At 44.6% G+C, this 20639-nt stretch overlaps 1 protein-coding gene across 3 annotated transcripts in view; it reads left to right on the forward strand.

The window, feature by feature from the left end:
* CPNE5 (copine 5) overlaps positions 1-20639 on the forward strand; it is a 200061-nt gene that overhangs the window by 119397 nt on the left and 60025 nt on the right. For all 3 annotated transcript variants that reach the window (XM_020999605.2, XM_078155396.1, XM_020999606.2), the window contains one exon: positions 14185-14226. In XM_020999605.2, the coding sequence (XP_020855264.1) occupies positions 14185-14226 (42 nt within the window). The remainder of the gene's footprint in view (positions 1-14184; positions 14227-20639) is intronic.

The raw sequence follows: 20639 nt of genomic DNA on the forward strand, positions 1-20639 counted from the left end.
GTGCCCAAGCTTTGAAGATTGGCAATCAATCGATCAATAAATATTCATTAAGTGCCTCCTATGTGCCAGGCACCATGCTAAGTGCTGGAGCAAAAGACTGTCCTTGCCCTCAAGCAGCTCACCATCTGTGAGGAGCAGGGTTGTGGAGATGAGGAGTTCAGTTTTCAATTTACTGAGTCTGAGGTAACTGTGGGGTAGGCATGTAGATGCAGCCATTATGGAGAACGGATATAGAGGAAGAGGAATGTGGAGGGCTGAGGGCTGAATTAGGGGTTACCCACCTAGGAAGCAGTAGCAAGAAGAGATGACAAGGTAGAAGAGAAAAGAAGGATCTTTACAATAATAGCAGGCATTTAAAATCTCCTTAAGGTTTACAGATGTTATCTTTTTATGTTCTGTTTTTTAAAATAAATTTGTTAAACAGATAGTACAGTGCTTAGCACAGTGCCTGGCATAAGGTGTCGAAGTGGATAGAGCCTCCTGGAGTTAGGAGGACCTGAGTTCAAATCTGGCCTCAGACACTTACTAGCTGTGTGACCCTGAACAAGTCTCTTCATCCCACTTGCTTCAGTTTCTTCATCTCTAAAATGAGCTGAAGAAGGAAATGGCAAACCACTTTAGTATCTTTCCCAAGAAAATCCCAAACAGGCTCACAAAGAGTCAGGCACAACTAATCAACAAAACAATACAAATGTTAGCTATTATCATTAAACATTTCCCCAGTTACATTTTAATCTGGTTAGGGCTGCATTTGAGTTTTATGGGTGCATTGGGCCATGAATTACAAATATTATCTCATTTGATCCTCACAACAACCCTGAAAGGTAGGTGCTATTATTATCCCCATTTTACTGGTGAGGAAAACTGAGGGAAGGCAGAGGTTAAATGACTTGCCTTGGGCCACACAGCTAGTAAAAGTACCTAAGGCTGGATTTGAATTCAGGTGTTCCTGACTCTAGGTCCAGCATTCTAGCCACAGTGTCACCTAGTTACTTGAGTCTCTGAAGCTGGACATTCTGCAGAACGTAAGGTCTCAGAAGCCGAGGGAGAAGAATGTTCAGGAGGAAGAGTATATGCCACCCAATCCTACAGACAGGCTGAGGATACAGACTGAGGATACGGTGGGAAGATTCTATCCAAGATCTTGGGTTCAAACTTCAAATCCTGGTTCTGCCCTTAGTACTTATGCAACCTTGGACAAGTCACCTCACCTTTTAGTTAAGCCTCAGTTTCCTCACCTGTAAAACAAAGGAGATTAGACTGAGTGGTCTCAATAGGGTTGCTCTCAGTCCCAGATCTGTGCTTCCGTGATCCCATAAGAGGCCAGTCTAAGATTTGTATGAGAGTATATCACTAGGGATCTTGGAGAGAGCTGTTTTAGAGATGTGGCTGGAAATGAGGGTGCTGTGGCTTACATAGCAGTTCCTCAAAAAAAGATTTGGGGGTATTCGTTAATGCCAGTCTCAGTATGAGGCAATACAGGAATTGATGGTGGCCAAGAAAGTTAACTTGAACTTTGGCTTCCTTAGGAGACATGGAACATCCAGAAATGAGGAGGCAATTATCATAACATTTATTTATTTATTTATTTATCTATCTATCTATTTATTTTGATTTATCAACAATCACTTCCATAAGCTTTTGAGTTTTAAATTTTTCTCCCCCTCCTTCCCCACTATCCTCCCCAAGACAGCATGCAATCTGATATAGGCTATACACATATATTCCCATTAAATATTTTCACATTAGTCATGTTGTAAGTAAGAATTAGAACCAATAGGAGGAACCACCAGAAAGAGGAAACAAAACACAACAGAAGAAAAAAATAACAAATAGTACACTTCAATATGCATTAAAACTCCATAGTTCTTTCTTTACATGTGGATAGCATTGTGGATTTTCCATCATGAGGCCCGTCATAACATTTATTAAGCACTTAACTGTGTGCCAGGCACCAAGCTACGCACTGTGGTTACAAAGAAAGGCAAAAGACCTTCTGTGCCCTCAGCAATCTAACAGGAAGAAGATTATACATAAGAAGAAAAACTGAAAAGCCAGGAGGGGAGTGGGGATGTAGGAGCCACCTGACTGAGGTGGGGTGTGGGGGACCTAGGGATAATAAAGCCAGGGGGAGTGTAGCCCAGGGGGAAATGATGCGATAGCTGTTCTGGGCACTTTCCTTAAATGGAGGAACTCTCCACTGTCCATCCTCTGCCCTCTCTGATCAGAGGGAGAAGGGGGCCTGGGGCAGTAGGTCCTAGGGAGATGTGATGGGATCTTGCAAGAAGATAGGCCATGATGAATTCCAGGAGAGCAGCAAAGTAGAAAATGATGAAATGAGTCCCAGTGTTCTCTGCGCTGGCCAGATCACATCAGGAGTACTACGTTCAGTCATGGGTGTCACATTTTAGGAAGGAATATTGATAAACTGGAGAGCAATCAGAGGAAGACAACCAGGGTAGTGAAGAGTCCAGAGAAGATAATAATAGCTAGCATTTATATAGTGCTTTTAGGATTGCAAAATACTTTACAAATATTATCTCATTTTATCTTCATGACAATCTCGGGAGGTAGGTACTCTTTTATCCCCATTTTCAAGATGAAGAAATGGAAGCAGACAGAGGTTAAGTGATTTACGCAGGGTTACACAGCTAGGAAGTCGCTGATGCTGGATTCAACTTTAGGTCTTCCTGACCTCAGGTCCAGCACATTGTCCATCTAGTTGTTACATGGCATATGAACATATGGCATATGTTCCTGGAAGGAGCTGGGCATGTTTTACTCTGGAGAAGAGCACCACAGTGGCTGTGTTCAAGTATTTGAAGGGCAGAATCAGCTTGGAAGAAGAATTAACCTTACTTGGCTTGGTCTCAGGGGGAAGAAGCAATGGGGAGAAGCTACAAAGAGGCAGATTTATGCTTGATAAAGGAAACAAAAACTTCCTAGTAATTAAAGCTGTCCAAAAGTGGAGTGGGCTGCCTTGGGAGGCAGTGGGTTACCATTCATTGGATGTCTTCATGCAGACTGGATTACCACCTGTTGGGTACAGGGGAAGGAGGGTTCTTTTTTCAGGCATAGGTTTGACATGACTGCTTAAATCCCTTCAACTCTGAAAATTCTGGGGGGCAAAACAGACTTTAGGATGCTAAGACTGGAGTGGGTGGTAAGAAAACAGAAGCAGTGGGTGTAGACCATTCCCGAAAGCTACTTAGCAGTGAAAGGAAGAGAGAAGAGAACTGTGATGGGGAAAGGACAACAGGGTCAACGGAAAATATTTTTCAAGACTGGCGAAACCTGATCGTGTTTGAAGGCAGATGGACAGGATCCAGGGGAGAAAGAAGGATTGAAGAGGCAGAGTGAGAGAGAGGGTCCTTGTGGAACCAGAGAGATGCTGGAGAGAGACAGGAATGTTGTGGATGCAAATTTCTTAGGAGAGAAGACAGGGCTGGGTGAATGAGACTCCACTGCCACTCAAAACCAGATTTTTTTTCTTTAATAATTTTTATGGATAACTTTTATTTTTACATCATCTTTTCTGAGTGTATGCTTCCCATGACCGGACTCAAAAGAATCATCCCTTAAATGAAGGCTCTGGAGTCAGAGCACCTGAGCTTGAGTCCCAGCCCTTCCATTTCCTAACTGTGTGACCATAGGCAACTCATTTAACACATGGGAGCCTCAGTTTCCTCATCTAAAAGATGTCAGGCTAATGGCTTTTGAGGTCCCCTCCAGCATTAAATCTATGATTTTGGGATCTTTTTTTTTTATCAAAGAATTGCAAAATCAATCAGCGAATAAACATTTATTAAACACCTACTATGTGCCAGGCACTGTGCTACGTGCTGGAGTTACAAAGAAAGTCAAAGGACAGTTCCTGCCCTCAAGGAGCTTACCCTCTAATGGAGGAGCCAACATTCAAACAGCTGTGTACAAGCAAGATCTCTCTCTCTCTCTCCATCTTTCCACTTCTCTCCCTCTCTCCTCCCTCCTCCTATCTCTGTCTCTGTCTCTCTCTCTCTACCTGATAAGTTGGAGATAATCTCAGAGGGAAGACACTAGGATTAAAGGGGAGAAAGAAGAAGAAAGAGAGAAAAACCAAGTTAGCAAAACTACCATCACACCAACTGAGGCACAGTTGCAGACATTCACTTAAACCCTTATTGTGTGAAAAGCACTTTGATAGGTGTTTGGGGGAGTTACAGATGAGAAAACTAAGGAAGGAAGGAAGGAAGGAAGGAAGGAAGGAAGCAATTATTAAGGACCTACCATGTTCCACTGTGCTAGGTGCTTTACAGTAGTATATTATTTGATCCTCTCAACCACCCTGGGAGGTAAGTAATGTTACTACCCCAATTTTACAGTTGAGTAAACTGAGATAAGTAGCGGCTAAGTGACTTGTCTAGTATCACATAGCTAGTATTAAGTGTCTGAGGCCAAATTTAAACTTAGATCTTTCTCACTCCAGGCCCATCAATCTATACCTGTAACTCGCTAGCTTTTCCCTAAGAGTAAGAGATAGAGGTGGCATATAATAATGATAATGATAATAATAATAGCTGTTATTATAGTTAGCTTTTACTACATGTCAGGTACTATACTAAACTCATTTTACAATTATCTCATCTGATCCTCACAACAACCCTGGAAGGTAGGTGTTATTCCTGTCTCCATTTTACAGTTGAGTGAACTGAGGCATGTAGGGGTTAAGTGACTTGCCCAGGGTCACACAGCTAGTAAGAAGGGAAGCTAGATTTGAATTTCCATCTTCCTGATGTCATCTCTATCCACTGTACTATCTAGCTGCCTAGATGATTTAAACCCAGGCACCCGGATTCCAAAATCACTCCTCTTTCCACTATACTCCGCAACATCTCTGACAATTCTATAGTGCCATTCAATTTCATACGCATTTATTAAGTGCCTATTATATGCCAGGCACTGTGACAGGTGATGAGGATACAAAGACAAACTGGAAACAGTGCCTGTTTATATATAATCAAGGAGATTATATTCTTTTTTTTTTTTTTTTGGCTAGGCGATGGGGTTAAGTAGCTTGCCCAGGGTCACACAGCTAGTGTCTGAGGCTGGATTTGAGCTCAGGTCCTCCTGAACCCAGGGCCGATGCTCTATCCACTGCGCCACCTAGCTGCCCCTAAGGAGATTATATTCTATGGTGGGGGTGGGTTGGAGGTGGGGACAACATGTAACCAGACAAACGAATACAACATGTGTATAAAGTCAGCATAAGACGATCTGAGGGCAGGGGAGAGAGAACATTAACAGGGGGTCAGGAGTGGTAATCAGAAGAGGCCAGCAGGAGGGGCTCTTTGAGCACCTGCCCAGTCTTTGTCTAAAATGCCTGCTTTCCCACGGTCTCCATTCTCCCTCCCCTCCTCACCCCACAATTGAGGAGTAAACAAACAAGAACGGTTTCCTTCTTGGATTTGGCCTGACTTCTCGGTCATTGATACAGATTTCTAAGAAATTCTCTGTGGAGGCCATCAAGGAGAGGTCCCACTAAACAGGAAAGGCTTTGCCTTCAGTCTTCGTCTTGGCCCAGTGATGAACCAAATGGCTGTCACCTGAGGACCAGCCTAGCTAAATTCAAATAGTCTCATCACCAAGAGGGTTGATCACTGGGGAGATTAACTTTTTTTCTTTTTGACTTAAGCAACCTCTAGAAACTATCTACTAAGTCAGGGAAGGGCTGCAATCTGCACTAGCAGAGGTACCATCCACACTGATGGCATCATGGATGGTTTGAAATAATGAAGCAATAAGATACAAAATGCTCTCTGGAGGAAATGAAGCTCTAAGCTGGCATCAGTTATAAATACCTTAATCTTTTCAGAAAGGGCAATACCAAGGTAGAATTGGGAGGCTAGAGGTTCTTAAGTCTTCATGAACTGTAGAATTGGAAGGCCACCTGCTACAACTGGTATTAACAGGAATCCCCTAGTAGAAAGAACACTGGTTTCGGAGTCAGACCTGGGTTCAAATTCTGACTTTGTTCCTTATTAACAATGTGACTTTGGGCACTGGCCATGCCCCTAAATGCATGGTCTGTTCTGTACCTGTAGCCCACCACCTCAAAACCAAGAGACAAAGGACTTTCTTCACCCTAAGTCTTCTGAAGTGATGATTGTTCACTACATTCATCATTCACTGAACCTCTCTGGGCCTCAGTTTCCTCATTGGTAAAATGGAAAGGTTGAATTAAATGACCTGTTGAGTCCCTTTCAGCTCTAAATACATGATCCTAAAGTCCCTGACAAGTTGTCATCTAACTTCTCAAAGACCTCCACTGATGGGGAACTCACTACCTCTCGAGACAGCTCATTCCATTTCTGGATAACTCTAATTGTTAGGAAGGTTTTCCTCCTGTTCAGTTAAAATCTGCCTCCTCAGCAAAACTCCCCTTTGTTCTTAGCTCTGTCCTCTTAGTATCTCTTCCATATACACTCTAAGACACCTATCTATCTGTCTATCTATCTATCTATCTATCTATCCTCTCATATACTCTAAGACATCTATTCTACCCCATTCCCTAGAGGCCCCCAAATTAGCATAGTGCATGGGAAGGTGGCTGGATTTAGAGTCAGATGAATCTTCATTGTACCACTTCTTACCTGTATGACCTCACCTAAGTTACCTAACCTCTCTGGTCAAGTTTCTCATCTGTGAAATGGATCAGGGAAGGGATTTGTACTGGATGACCTCAAAGGTCCCTTCCAGCTTTTCTTTCCCAGACTAAAGACCTTCAGTTCCTTCCATAGGTGCTCCTGAGGCATTGCTTCATATCCCTTTCCCACCCTTCTGGGCGTGCTCAGGCTTGTCAACACGTGCCCTTCCTAATACGTCATGCCCAGGACAGAACACGGCATTCCAAGCCCCATTTCCTTACTGCCCCTCACTGGGGGCAAGGGCAGCTAGGTAGTGCAGTGGATAGAGTAGAGCCGGACTCATCTTCCTGAGTTCAAATCTGGCTTCAGACATTTATTGGCAGTGTGATCTTGGACAAATCACTTCACTCTATTTGCCTCAGTTTCCTCATCTGTCAAATGAGATGGAGAAGGAAATGGAAAACCATTCTAGCATCTTTGCCAAGAAAACCCCAAATGGGGTCACAAAGAGTTGGACATGACTGAAACAACTCAACGAAAACAACAGCTCCCATCTCTTCAAAGTTACAATAATTTTGTAAAGTTTGTTAAGCATTTTATAAACATTATCTTGTAATCTCCCTGGCCCTCAGTTTTCTCATCTATAATAGGAGGAGGTTGGACTACATGGCTTCCATCTCTAATCCTATTATCCTATGATCATTTATGCCTTATAGCCCCTCCCCACTAGTGTTATTATAATCCTTATTTTACAGATAAGGAAACTGAGTCTCAGAGGGCATGAAGCTATTAAGTATCTGAGACAGAAGTTGAATCCAAGGCTTCCTGACTCCAAGTCCAGTGGTCTGTCCACTCTGCCACATCACCTTTCAAGTTATGCTTGTTGTCCTAACATGCATGCATATGAAAGGTGGCCCGGGAAGTCATTCTGCATGGCACCACCGATTTGGGCCTGGGGAAAACTAGAAAGCTGGCAGCTTATCTTTGGCACTCTTCTACCTCCCTGTTCTCCCGTCCTGGATTTGCCACGATCCTCCAAAACTGCTGAAAAGTCTGCATGCTTCTGACCCCAGTCTGGCCCTTGGCAAACGTTTTGCTCCCTGTAAACCAAGGATAAAGCCAATGCCAGACAGATCCAAAAAGCAAAGAGCTGGAGACTGTCCAGCCCAGTCAGGATATGTCAGTCTCTGCGGGCTCTCCGCGTCCCAGCCCTGGGTTTAGAACATAATCTAACAGACTTGTGACCAGTCACTTGCCTCCCTCATGGCCTACATTTATACCTGGTGATTTCTGGTGCCAAATATGCTTTGTGGGATGGAGGCTGATGGTGGAGGGGTTACTTTTAGGCCTCACTGGACTGAGCTGGGGAGGACATGGGCCAATTAGGAAACGTGGAAGGTGGCTAAGTGATTGATGGCCATAGAATAGTGGAAAGGAAGGAAATAAGCATTTATTAAGCACCTACTATGTGCAAGGGCAGCTAAGTGGCACAGTGGATAGAGTGGAGTCAGACTCATCTTTCTGAGTTCAAATCTGGCCTCAGACACTTACTAGCTGTGTGACCCTGGGTAAGTCCCTTCACCCTGTTTGCCTCAGTTTCTTCATCTGTCCAAAGAGATGGAGAAGGAAATGGCAAACCACTCCAGTATCTTTGCCAAGAAAACTCCAAATGGGGTCGTGAAGAATCAGACGTGACTGAACAATGACTGCACAACAATGAAAACTACATGCCTGGCAGTGTGCTCTATGCTAAGCACTTTATAAATATTGGCAGTCCTTTGGTCCTCACAAAAACTCTGGGAGGTAGGTGCTATTACTATTATTCCCATTTTACAGTTGAGGAAGCTGGGGCAGAAGGTGGAGTGACTCACCCAAGGTCACACAGCTAGTGCACAGTGTTCTATGTATTGGGCCACCTAGCTTTGAACACCAGATTAGGAGTGAGGATGCGTGGGTTTTATCTCCAGCTCTGCTACTAACTCACTGAATGACTTTGGACAAGTCATTTCCCTTTGAGGGGCCATCAGGGTTAGCCTCTGTCAAAGGAGGGATTTAGACTATATGATAGTTCTGACCTAAGACTTGAAGATTGGAGAGTCTGAGGGTTTCTAGAAGGTTGGTCTAGGTCAGGGGAGGCAACCTATGGCCTCAAGGCCACATGCAGCCCTCTAGGTCCTCAAGTGAAGCCCCTTTTGGCCCAAGTTTAGATTCAGTCAAAGGGCTGCACTTGAGGACCTAGAGGGCCACACTGGTCTTGAGGCTGCAGGTTCCCCACTCCTGGTCTAGGTGTGCTCTGCAAATCCCACTAGTGACTGACAAGTCACCTACCTTCCCTCAGTTTATTTTTTTTTCTTTTTTTTGGCTAGGCAATGAGGTTAAGTGACTTGCCCAGGGTCACACAGCTAGTGAGTGTTATATATCTGAGGCCGGATTTGAATTCAGGTCCTCCTGAATCCAGGGCTGGTGCTCTATCCACTGTGCCACCTAGTTGCCTCTTTTTTTCTTTTAAAATATGAGAGGCAATATTACATAATATACTTAATATGAGTTTTGGATTTGGAATCAGGAAGACCTGGGTTCAAATCCCCTCTTTGGTAGCTGTGTGACCTTACACAAGTCTCTTAACCATTCTGAGCTCCATTTTCCTCATCTCTAAACAAGGAGGGGTTGGATTAAATGGCCTCTGAAATCCCTTCTAGATCCAGATTTATGATACATGAAAATAACATGGGTACCCCACAGAGAAATTGGGGAGAGGTATAATTTACAGAATTATTTAAATGCCCTTCCTGTCTCCACCTTGAACATTTAAAATGAGTCAACTTTTGGAAATTTTGATTTACATACAACTTCCCACAGGCATTATTATTAACCCAGATGTGTGATTCCACTGGCATAAGGGACTCCTGGTGAGGAAGAAGCACCTGCTTTGTAACTCAAGAGAGCTGCCTGGGGGGACTGGGGGCAGGTTAAGTCACTTGCTAGCTCAGGGCAAAGAGCCCACCTGTGTTGGAAGTGGGACTTGGACGCTTTTCTTCCTGGCTCCAGCTAGCCCCTATCCCTCTGCTCCTCTACAATATATCGAGTACCCAAAGAAGATGGGCCCCAATAGCAGATTGCTTTGCATACACCCCCCCACTTCTTTCTCCTAGCCCTACCCCCGCTGGCAAAAGGGCAAAGATGTCTCAAGAGAAGAATCGGTCCCTGTATGAGCTCTGATGTCAGCCCAGACCAGTTCCCTTCTCTGGCTAAGCGGGCAAAGTTGGGAGGGAAGATGAGTCCATGGACAGCTTCTCCTCCCAAAGATGAGATACTCTGCCCTCCCCAGCCCAGGCCACTTTCAGAAAGGGCAGCTCTCTTTAGCCTGCTGGCCACTAACATATGCTCGAGTGCAGAGGGGTCTGTGGATGGGCTTCCACTAGAGCCGATGGCGTCCTCTTGGGAGAAGAGCTGAGTTCAGTGGTGGTGGTGCAGAACCTTTGGGTCATTGGGTCAGACACACAATGCTGACATCCTGGAATTGCAGGCAGTCTCTGGGGCTGGAGACTTGGGGCCTCCTGAGAGAAGGGGACCCAGGCTGGCCCTGCCCCAGCCACAAGCTTTCTGTGCTCAATCCCTGCCCCTCTGTGTCTCTCCCCTGACTTCGATGAGTGGTATAGTAAAGAGAGCCCTGGGGCAGGAAGACCTAGGTTCAAATCCTCCCTCTGACATTTACTCCCTGCGCCATGCTTGGCCAGGTCACTGAGCCCCCAGTTCCTCATCTGTAACATGAGGGATAGGCTTCAGTTCTAAATCTGTGATCCTAACCTCCCATTTCTAGACATCTCCCCTTTCTCTTCCTTTTGCCCCACCCCTCCCTTTCCTGGGCCTCTTCCGCCCTCCTCTCCCCTGGTTTCTCCCTTCTCCGTTTCGCCTCCCTCTTCTGACCTCTGTTTCCCTTCTCTGTCTTTTCTCCTTCTCTCCTGCCCAGGCCTCATCTCTTTTCCCTTCCCCCACCCTGACCTCGCCTTTCTGCGCCCCCCCCCCCTTCTCTTACTCTCCCCTCCTCCCACCAACTTCTCCCTCCTGGGACCTCTGCCCCCTCCCTGGCCTCTTCCTTCCATGCCCTCCTCCCCCACCCATCTTTCTCTGGCCGCTGTCCAAATGGGCCTCTCCTTTCCCTCCCTCATTAATCCTGATGGCCTCTGGCGCCAGACGAGAAACGCAAAGGGTTAAAATGGAAACCCAAACTGTCCCAGGGGAGGGGGGTGGGCTGGGTCTGCCTCTCAATCTGCCTGGCTCTCCCCAGCTCGGCCTGTTGCCGTGGAAACGCCGGCTAAAAATAAAATGGTCTCCAAATGCAGAGCCCCATGCGTGGAGTCAAAACAGACTAATTAAAGCAGCTGAGGCTAAAACGTAAAGATAATTACAAACTCACTCCTGGAGCCAGCCTGGCAAGTTTTGGGTGTGTGTGTGTGTGTGTGTTTAACTGAAAAGTAGGGGATCCCTGTCTATGGGGTCCCTGTCCCTGGAATCCCTGGGAGCCCCGCTTCTGAGAAACCAGGGCTCCCCTTTCTCTCATATCTCTGAAGATCCCCTTTCAGATCCCCATTTCATCCCACCCCAACCCCATGATATTGGAGTCACCCCAAGACGAGTCCAAATTCGAGTCCTGACAGCTTCAAGCTATGTGACTTTGGGCAAGTGTCTTCACCTCTTCTGGTCCTCTTTTTTTTTAGATAAAATAATAATAATAATAACAGTAATACTTGATCTCTGATATTTTTGTACCCAAGAAACCCAGGGTCCCCGTTCCTGAAATTCCCCCTCTTCCTATACATTTCTCAGGCATCTATCCCTCCTCCCCGAGAAAACATAAGGTCTCTGCCCTTGGCAAACGTGTGCTGCTGCTAGCCTCCGAGAGTCCTGCTTCCCGTGGAGTCCCTACCCCGTCCAAAGGTTGTGAACATTGCGTTCTCACCCACCCTATCTTCCTTCCTCATCGTGCATTTCAGGAACGGATTTCAGCTTCCTTCTTAAAGGTCTTGTCACTGACTGTCCCTTGGGCGATTGCAAAAAAAGCCTCAACGTGGGCTGTTGGGTGGCTTTTTGTTTTTTGGTTTTTTTTTTTTTAAAGCAGATGCGCTCATTTCCCTTCTAAGGCTGCTACGGGTCTTGCTGATGGTCCCACCCTTCCCTCTAGGGACCAGGGATGTGAGCTGCATGGCAGAGACCATGTTACCCTCTGCACAAAAGACTCACTCTTTAATTCTCGACAAAGCGCTTTCCTCTCCATAAATCTTGGGAGGTGTGTAGTATCATTAAGTCCATTTTGATATGTGAGGAAACTGAAAGTCAGAGAGGTCAGTCAACAGACATTTATTAAATCAGGTACTGTGCTAAGCTTAGAGAATACAAAGAGAGGAGAAACAGTCTCTGGCCTATGTACATGCACTACATATTGCAAAAGGAAAATATACCAGAGGGGAAGACTTGGGTGCCTGGCAGACCCAGAGGGCCTCTCATAGAAGGCAGCCTTTGAGCTGAGTCTTGAAAGGAGTCTTGAATGAAGTCATGGATGTCAAGGTGAAGAGTGAGGGTATTCCAGGAATGGGGAGCAGAGTGCAAAGGGCGGGGGGAGACAAGATAGAGTGTTCTGGGCAAATGCTCCGAGTCGGGTAGATGGAGTGTCTTGTTGGAAAAACAGCAAGAAAGTTAGTGGTCTGGAGTCAGGAGGACCTGAGTTCAAAAATGGCCTCAGAAACATAACACTCACTAGCTGTGTGACTCTGGGCAAGTCACTTAACCCCAACTGCCTCACCAAAAAAAACAAGAAGAAGAAGAAGAAGGTTAGTAGCATTGAATCAGAGTGCCTAGAGAAGATATTTTGTGAGAAGACTGGAAAGGTGGGGTGGGGCCAGGTTGTGAATAGCCTTAAATGGTGAACATAGAACTTTCTAGCTGATATTGGAGGTAAAAGGGAGCTATGGAGTTTATTGAGGAGGGATGGGGCAAAGTCCTATGCTTTAGGAGAATTACTTGGTGGAAAGATGTGTTGAAGATGGATTGGAATGGAGAGAGACTAGAGCTGGGAAGGCTAGTTAGAAGGCTCTTGCTTTCTAACGGATGAGAGGTGATGGCTGTGTGAGTGGGGAGAAGAGGACACATGTGAAAGATATTGTGAAGGTGGAAATGACAGGGATTGTTTATGTGGGATATGTACCTGATTGTTTATGTGGGATAAGTGAGAGTGAGAAGTTGGAAATTACATTTAAATTATAAACCTGGGAGACTGGGAAGTTGGTGATCCCCTCAACAGTAACAGAGATGTTTGAAAGGAGGGGAAAGACAATGGGTTTTGTTTTGAACATATTGAGTTTGAGATATTAAGTTCTAAATGTCTCATAGTTGCAGGTCTCGGAATGAAGGTCAGAAGAGAGACTGGATATTGAGATCTGGGAGTCAGCTGTGTATACACACATACATATATACGTGTATGTATGTATCTCATATATCTGTGTGTGTGTGTATATATATATATATATATATATATACATATATATACATACATACATACATATATATATATGTATATATATATATGTATATATCTCACGTAGACACACATATAGGTATATATAGGTAGGTAGATAGAGCTATAGATATGATAACTAAGTTCATGGGGACTTGAGTTCACCAAGTTAGGGTATAGGGAGAAAAGAGAAGAGGACCCAGGACTGAGCTTTGGGAGACACTCACAGGTAGGGTTGTGGTGAGAAACATTCAGCAAAGGAAACTGAAAAGGAGTGATCACACAGGAAGTAGGAGAACCAAGAGTACAATGTTACAAAAGCCCAGAGTGGACAGAATATCCTGTAGAAGAAAATGATCAATGGTGTCAAATACTGTGGGGCAGCTAGGTGGGACAGTAGATAGAGCATTGGGTCTGGAGTCAGGAAGACCTAAGTTCAAATCCAGCCTCAGACTAGCTGGGTGACCCTGGGAAAGTCACTTCACCCTGTTTGTCTCAGTTTTCTCATATGTAAAATGTGCTGGAGAAGGAAATGGCAAATTACTCTAGCATGTTTGCCAAGAAAACCCCAAATGGGGTCACAAAGAATTGGACACAACTCTACAACTAGCCGTAGAACCCTGATCCTATAATTAATTGCTGTTCATAAGAGCTCCTGATTGTCTAGTGCTTTACAAATCTTATCTTATTGAATAATTCCAAGTCTTTGGATTCCCAAGCCAGATCTGTTTCTACTACATAACACATCTTTTCACACTCATAAGTAATCAACACATTTGTCAAAGTGCAAAACCAAGTATGAGGTGAGAGGGAAAAAGCTGCTATATTCAACCCCTATGTGAAATGACTGAAAAACAATATAAACTACTACAAAATGTCATTCAGCTATTAAGTGTCAGAACCAAGATTTGAACCCAAGTCTTTTGACTCTAAGATCAGTGCTGTTTTTTTTCCGCCCTGTATATCTCCCTATAAAGAGGCTGGGGGGGGGGGATGGTACCAGACCCGGGTCTTGAGAATATGCAGTAATTGGGGATTTTTGCCTTACAGGACCATCAAGGTGGAGGTATATGACTGGGATCGGGATGGCAGGTGAGTACAATCAATGAACTCAAGAAAGAAGAGCAGCATGGGAAGCTGGAGAGTATGACCTCCCAGCCTCGGTGGGAGGGAAGAGGGGACAATGCCAAGAGGGGCCGGGTTTCCTGCTTGGCGCATCATAGTCATTAGTCAGACCTGCTTAGCAGGCCAGGCCATAGAGTGGTGTGATGTTGGGGTCATCAAAAGACCTCCCCACCTCCATGAATCTATCAGCATCTTTGACTGTAGTGCGAGAAATTTCATGCTTTTTTACACAAGGGAGGGATCTTGTTAATTGCGGATATTTCACAAGGAAAATTGTCACCTTAAGACATTATCTTCTCCTAAGCATCATAGTGGGGCAGCTAGGTGGCTCAGTGGACAGGGTGCTGGGCCTGGAGTCAGGAAGCCCTGAGTTCAAATCTAGCCTCAGATACTTACTAGCTGTGTGACCCTGGGCAAGTCATGTAACCTCTGTTTGCCCACTGGAAGAAGAAAATGACAAATCACTCCAGTATTTTTGCCAAGAAAACTCCATGGACAGTTATTGGCATGCTATGATCTGCGGGGTTAGAAAGAATTGGACATGACTGAACAGTGACAAAGCACGGCAGTGTGGTTTTTGTTGTGAGACCTGAGGTATCTCTTAGACTTTAGACCTGGAAAGGACATTTTGCAGAGGGAGAAAACTAACCACTCTGGACCTCAGTTTCTTCTTCTGTAAAATGAAAAGATTGGACTAGATGACCTTTAAGGCCCTTTCTAGTTATTCATGTGTTATGATCCTATAATTAAGTGTAAACCAGTTCTAGTTCTGGAGCCAGATGACCTGGGTTCATATATCCTATCTCTGGTGCTTTCTCTTGTACTTGTGAAACCTTGGACAAGTCACTTCACCTCTGTGCCTCAGTTTCCTCATCTGTAAAAGGAGGCATTTGAACTAGAAGGCTTCTAAGGACCCTTCCAGATCCAGATCCATGATCCTGGATTAATTCCTCAGATTAACTGACTGTCACCTAGCAGAGAGAGGATGAGGCACAGGCCTTTGGTTAAGTTTGCATAGGGAAGAGGCAGAGGTCTGCAGGGATGAGAGATTGTTGAGGTAAAACAGACTCTTGAGTGAGGGGTGGGGGGCAAATGGTGGGGGGGTGGGGAGGTAGAATACTTGGTAACAGTAGAGTGAAGTCATTGAAACGGCTAGGTGATGCAGTACAGAGAGTGCTGGGCCTGGAGTCAGGAAGACTTGAATTCAAATCCAGCCTCAGATACTAGCTGTCCAACCCTGGGCAAGTCACTTAACCTCCATCTGCCTCAGTCTCTTCAACTCCAAAATGAGTATAATGATAGCCCCTACCTTGAAAAGTTATTGTGAGAATCAAATGAGATCATATCTAGAAAGCACTCAGCACACAGTAGGTGCTTAATAAATGCTTGCTCCGTCTTTTTCTTCCCTTACTTAGCAGTGATGGTTGGAGGACGATATGCAATATACTATAAGCAGCTTGGGAGTAAGGATGATTTCATTTTTGTCTTTGTATTCCCAGTCCTTAAGCACAGCGCCCAGCATATAGTAGGTACCTAATAAAATAGTTCTTGAATTAAATTGACAGAAAATTATTTCACAGTTTTGCTAAGGGCAAAGCCTGCTTGGTTTATTTAGGTAGCTGGTGTGGTGGAGTGTGGTCGGCTGGTTTGTTTCATTGATCAGGCCCAGCTACTCCCCTAATATTTGAATTGAATGGAATCAGGCTCGTTAGTTGGAGCTGCTGTGGGGGATGGGCTTTCCTGGTCTGGAGCTTCAGTAATGGCTGGGGGCAGGGAGAGGAAGGGCCTCTGGCCTCCTTGGGTAATGTCATACCGGGCCATTCAGCTGTCCCTAAGAGTTACATTTGGATAAACTAGGGAGGAAAAGAATAATAATAGCTTTTATGTAGGGCTTATTATGTTCCAGGCACTGTGCTAAGCCCTTTACAATATCCTCATTACAACCCTAGAAAATAAGTGCTATTATCATCCCCATTTTTTATTAATTTATTTTGATTTATCAACAATCACTTCCGTAAGCTTTTGAGTTTTAAATTTTTCTCCCCCTCCCTAAGACAGCCTGTAATCTGATATAGTATTATCCCCATTTTTACAGCTGAGTTCACCAAGGCAAACAGATGTTTAGTGACATGCCCAAGGTCTCAGAGCTAATAAGTGTCTGAGGAGGCTAAATTTGAACTCAGGTCTTACTGACTCCAGGCTCAGAGCTCTGTCTGCTGTACCACCTAGCTGCCCCCTTTCCAGAGCAAGCCATGCTCAGTCCCTGCCTATTTATTACTATCCCATCCCAACATCTCTTTCTTATTTCCCCCCTAACTTCATGCCCATGAGTCTCTAATTCCAAAATGCAGACAAACTGAAGACTATTCACTAACTGACATTAAAGTTAAACTACTTAATAAAAGGGGGAAAAAATCCAAGCACCAAATAGCCCAGATGTATAAATTCAAATTCAGCACACTTTTATTAAGTGCCAATGGCCTGTTAGTAAGATAAAATACAAATTCCTCTGATTGGCATTCAAAGGCATGTTGGTTCCAGCCTGTCTTTCCAGGCTGATTTTATGTTACTCCCCGTCACACATTTGACACTCAGCCAAGCCCGCTGTATTGCTATCCCACCTCCGAGTTTTTGCCCAGGCTGTGCCCCCTGCCTGGAACATTCTCCTTCCTCACCTCCAACTTCTGAGCTCGTGGACTAGCTCTTACCTGAGGTCTTACCAGATCCTTCAGCTGCTAGTGCATCCTCTCAAAAATTTGCCTTGTATTGATGAAAACGCACATTCACTAAGTGCTGCCTATGTGCCTTGCCTTGTGCTAGGTGCTTTACAAATAATATCTCACTTGACCCTCATAATAATCCTGGGAGGTAGGTGCTATTATTATCCACATTTTACAGCTGACAAAACTGCGGCAGACAGATGTCAAGTGATTTTCCCAGGGTCAGACAGCTAATAAGTATCTGAGGCCAGATTTGAATTGAGGTCCTCCTAATTCCAGGCAGCTAGGTGTCAAAATGGATAAAGTGCCCAGCATAGAGTCAGGAAAATTCATTTTTCTGAATTCAAATTTGACCTCAAATACTTACTAGCTGTGTGACCCTGAGCAAGTCACTTCACCCTGTTTGCCTCAGTTTCCTTATGAGCTGGGGAAGGAAATGTCAAACCACTCCAGGATCTTTGCCAAGAAAACCCCAAATGGGCTAACAAAGAGTCAGCCATGACTGAACAACTTCTGAATTCCAAGCCCAGAAGTCTATCTACTGCACTAATTGCCTCTATTGATTTTGCATATAATGTATATTTATTTTGCTCAATCAATAAACATTTATTAAATGCCTACTATATGCTAGGCACCATACTAAGCACTGAGGATACAAAAAGAGGCAAGGAGCTTACAATCTAATAGGGTAGACAAATTGTAAACAAATATATACAAAGCAACCTATCTACAGGTTAAATAGGAAATGATTTAAAGAGGGAAGGGACTAGAATGAAGAGGGTTTGGGGAAGGCTTCCAGTAAAAGAAAGGATTTCAAGTGGAATGTGAAGGAAGCCAGGGAGGTCCACAGGTGGATTCCAGGCATAGAGGACAGCAAGAGAAAATGGCAGGAACTAAGAGATGGATTGTCTTGTTCATGGTCCAGTCAGGACGCCAGGGTCACTGGATCAAAGAGGACATGTGGGGAGTAAGGTGTAAGAAGACTGGAAAAGTGTGTGTGGGGGAGTTAAGAAAGGATTCAAACACAGCATTTTGTGTTCAATCCTGGAGACAATAGGGAGGGAGCCACTGGAGTTTATTGAGTAAGAAAGTGACGTGGTTGAACCTGTACTTTAAAGAAAACCACGTTGGTGGCTGAATGGAGCACCGATTGGAGTGGGGAGAAGCTTGAGGCAGGCAGACCCACCGACACGCTATTGTAATAATCAAGGCTCGAGGCGATGAGAGCCTACGCCAGAGTGATGGCAGCGTCAGAGGAGAGAAGGGGGAGCATTGGAGAGATGTTGCAAAGGTGTGAACGCCAGGCCTTGCCAACAGCTTGGATATGGGCAGAGGGTGAGAGATAGTGAGGAATCCAGGATGACTCCTAGGTGGAGGGTCTGAGGGATTGGGAGGATGGTGTTGTCCTCTAGAATAACAGGGAGGGTGGCAGCAGAGGAGGGTTTGGGGGAAAGACAATGAGTTCCACTTTAGACATATTGAGGGTAAGATGTCTACTGGACATCCAGTTTGAGATGAAGGAAAAGCAGTTGGAGGTCATCATGGAAAATGCTATCCACATCCAGAGAAAGAACTATGGAGTTTGAACGCAAATCGAAGCACACTATTTGCTATTTTTTTTTCTTCTGTTGAGTTTTGTGTCCTCTTTCTGGTGGTTCCTCCTATTAGTTCTAATTCTTACTTACATCACTAATGTGATAATATGTTTAATAGGAATGTAAATGTATAGCTTATATCAGATTGTGAGCCGTCTTGGGGAGGGTGGTGGGGAGGGAGGCGGAGAAAAATTTTAAACTCGAAAGCATATGGAAGTGATTGTTGATAAATCAAAATAAATTAATTTTAAAAAAAGATTGGAGGTCATCAGGGAGTTTTGGGTAGGAAAGGTAGGTTTGAGAATCAACATAGAGATAGTAATTCAATCCATGGGAGCTAATGAGAAACAGTGTGTATATAGAGGAAATGGCCCCGGCCAGAACCCTGAGGGGATACCTGCAGCAAGAGGGCCTGATCTGGAGGAGGATGCAGCAAAGGAGACTGAGAAGGAGCCATCAGGTAGGTAGGAGGAGAACCAGGACACTTAGAAGACAGTATCAAGGAGGAAAGGGTGGTGTTTCCCACAACAGAATGAAAACTCCCTTGGTGAGGGAACTTTGATTTTTGTTTTTATATCCACTTTGCCTAGCACTGTGCCTAGCCTGGAGTAGTTGCTTAATTATGTTTAATTAGTGATCCATTAATTGCCCCATTAAGAGTAACCTAAGTGGGAGGCCATGTGATGTCACCCTTGCCCAAACATTTTTGGAATTCTCTTTGGAATTTACCTTCAGGGCCATGTCCTGTAAGACAATTTGTCTTGTTACCTTACAGGAACACATCATTTTTTTCTGACCTGAAATAGTATTCGGTCACCTCAGGCACCAGATTTGGCTCCAAATAGCTTTTGGAGGTTTCAAAAATTAAATTCCGCCCTTATAGGTTGAAGTTATGGCATTATTGAAGGTATTCAGAAGAATGAATCTTGCACATGGAATATGCTTTAAAAGCCTTTATTGAATTACATTATCTGTACTGTTTATCTGATAGAATATAAGCCCCTGGATGGCAAGAGACTAGTTCATTTATTATTATTATTATTTGGCCTTTGTCTAGCTGCTGTTGCTATGGAGACGAGAGGCTCAGGCAGACATCCTTCTGGGGCTGTCTTCCTGACGTGTTTTGAACTTAGACTTCTGGGACTGTGCTTTGGGAGATTTCCAGAGGAAAGGATGAAAGGCCTGCCGCTCTCAGCTCTGGGGCCCTTCTTCCATCTGTCTAGTGAATGCAAGAGTGGCAGCAGCAGTGGCTGTCAAAGTCAGTCAGCCAGTCAGTCAAGAAGCATTTATTAAGCACTTACTATTTGCCAGGCACGGGCCCAAGAGATGGAAGGAAAGGCTGAGGGAGCTTGTGCTCAGATGCTCGGTTCTCTGTGTTTGACAATTGCCTGACCGCAAGACCCAGAATGGAAAACAAATGCATGAATTCTCTCCTTCTGGCTCTTTGGTCCCAGACGTCTCCAAGAACGCGGTTTCAGAGTCCATGCAGAAAAAAAAGTCCAAAGTAGGAAAAAACCAAAACACCCAACTGGTGCACTCTGGTCCCCTTCTTATCCCCGTAGCAACACAGGTGCTAGATTCCCATCCCTGGCATCTAGCACAGGGAGTGGCACAAAGTGGGCACTTAGCGAGTGTTTCTGCAATTGAATTTTGAATTGTTGAATTTCAGTGCTGGGAGAGAGGCTATGTGATACAGTAGAAAGAATGTTGTCTTTGGAGTCAGAGGGCCTGCTTGTTGAAGAAATGAATGAATGAATTGAATCGATGGCAGGCTTCAGAGGAAAAGTTAAAAAATTTCCTTGAGCAGTGGCAACTGAGCTGTAGATAGCTCACATCTGGGCCTCGAGTCAAGAGGATCTGAGTTCTAATCCAGCCTCAGACACTTACTAGCTGTGGGACCCTAGGCAAGTTACTTCACCTCCATTTCATCTGTAAAATGGGGATCATAATAGCACCTACTTCCTAGGGTTGTTATGAGGATGAAATAGTATTTGGCGAGGACTTACTTTATAAACCTTAAAGTGCTATATAAATGCTAGTTATTATTAATGAATATTAACATAAT

This window comes from Phascolarctos cinereus, unplaced genomic scaffold (genome assembly GCF_003287225.1).
Source record: "Phascolarctos cinereus isolate Bilbo 61053 unplaced genomic scaffold, phaCin_HiC Scaffold_5;HRSCAF=322, whole genome shotgun sequence".
NCBI classification, from domain to species: domain Eukaryota; kingdom Metazoa; phylum Chordata; class Mammalia; order Diprotodontia; family Phascolarctidae; genus Phascolarctos; species Phascolarctos cinereus.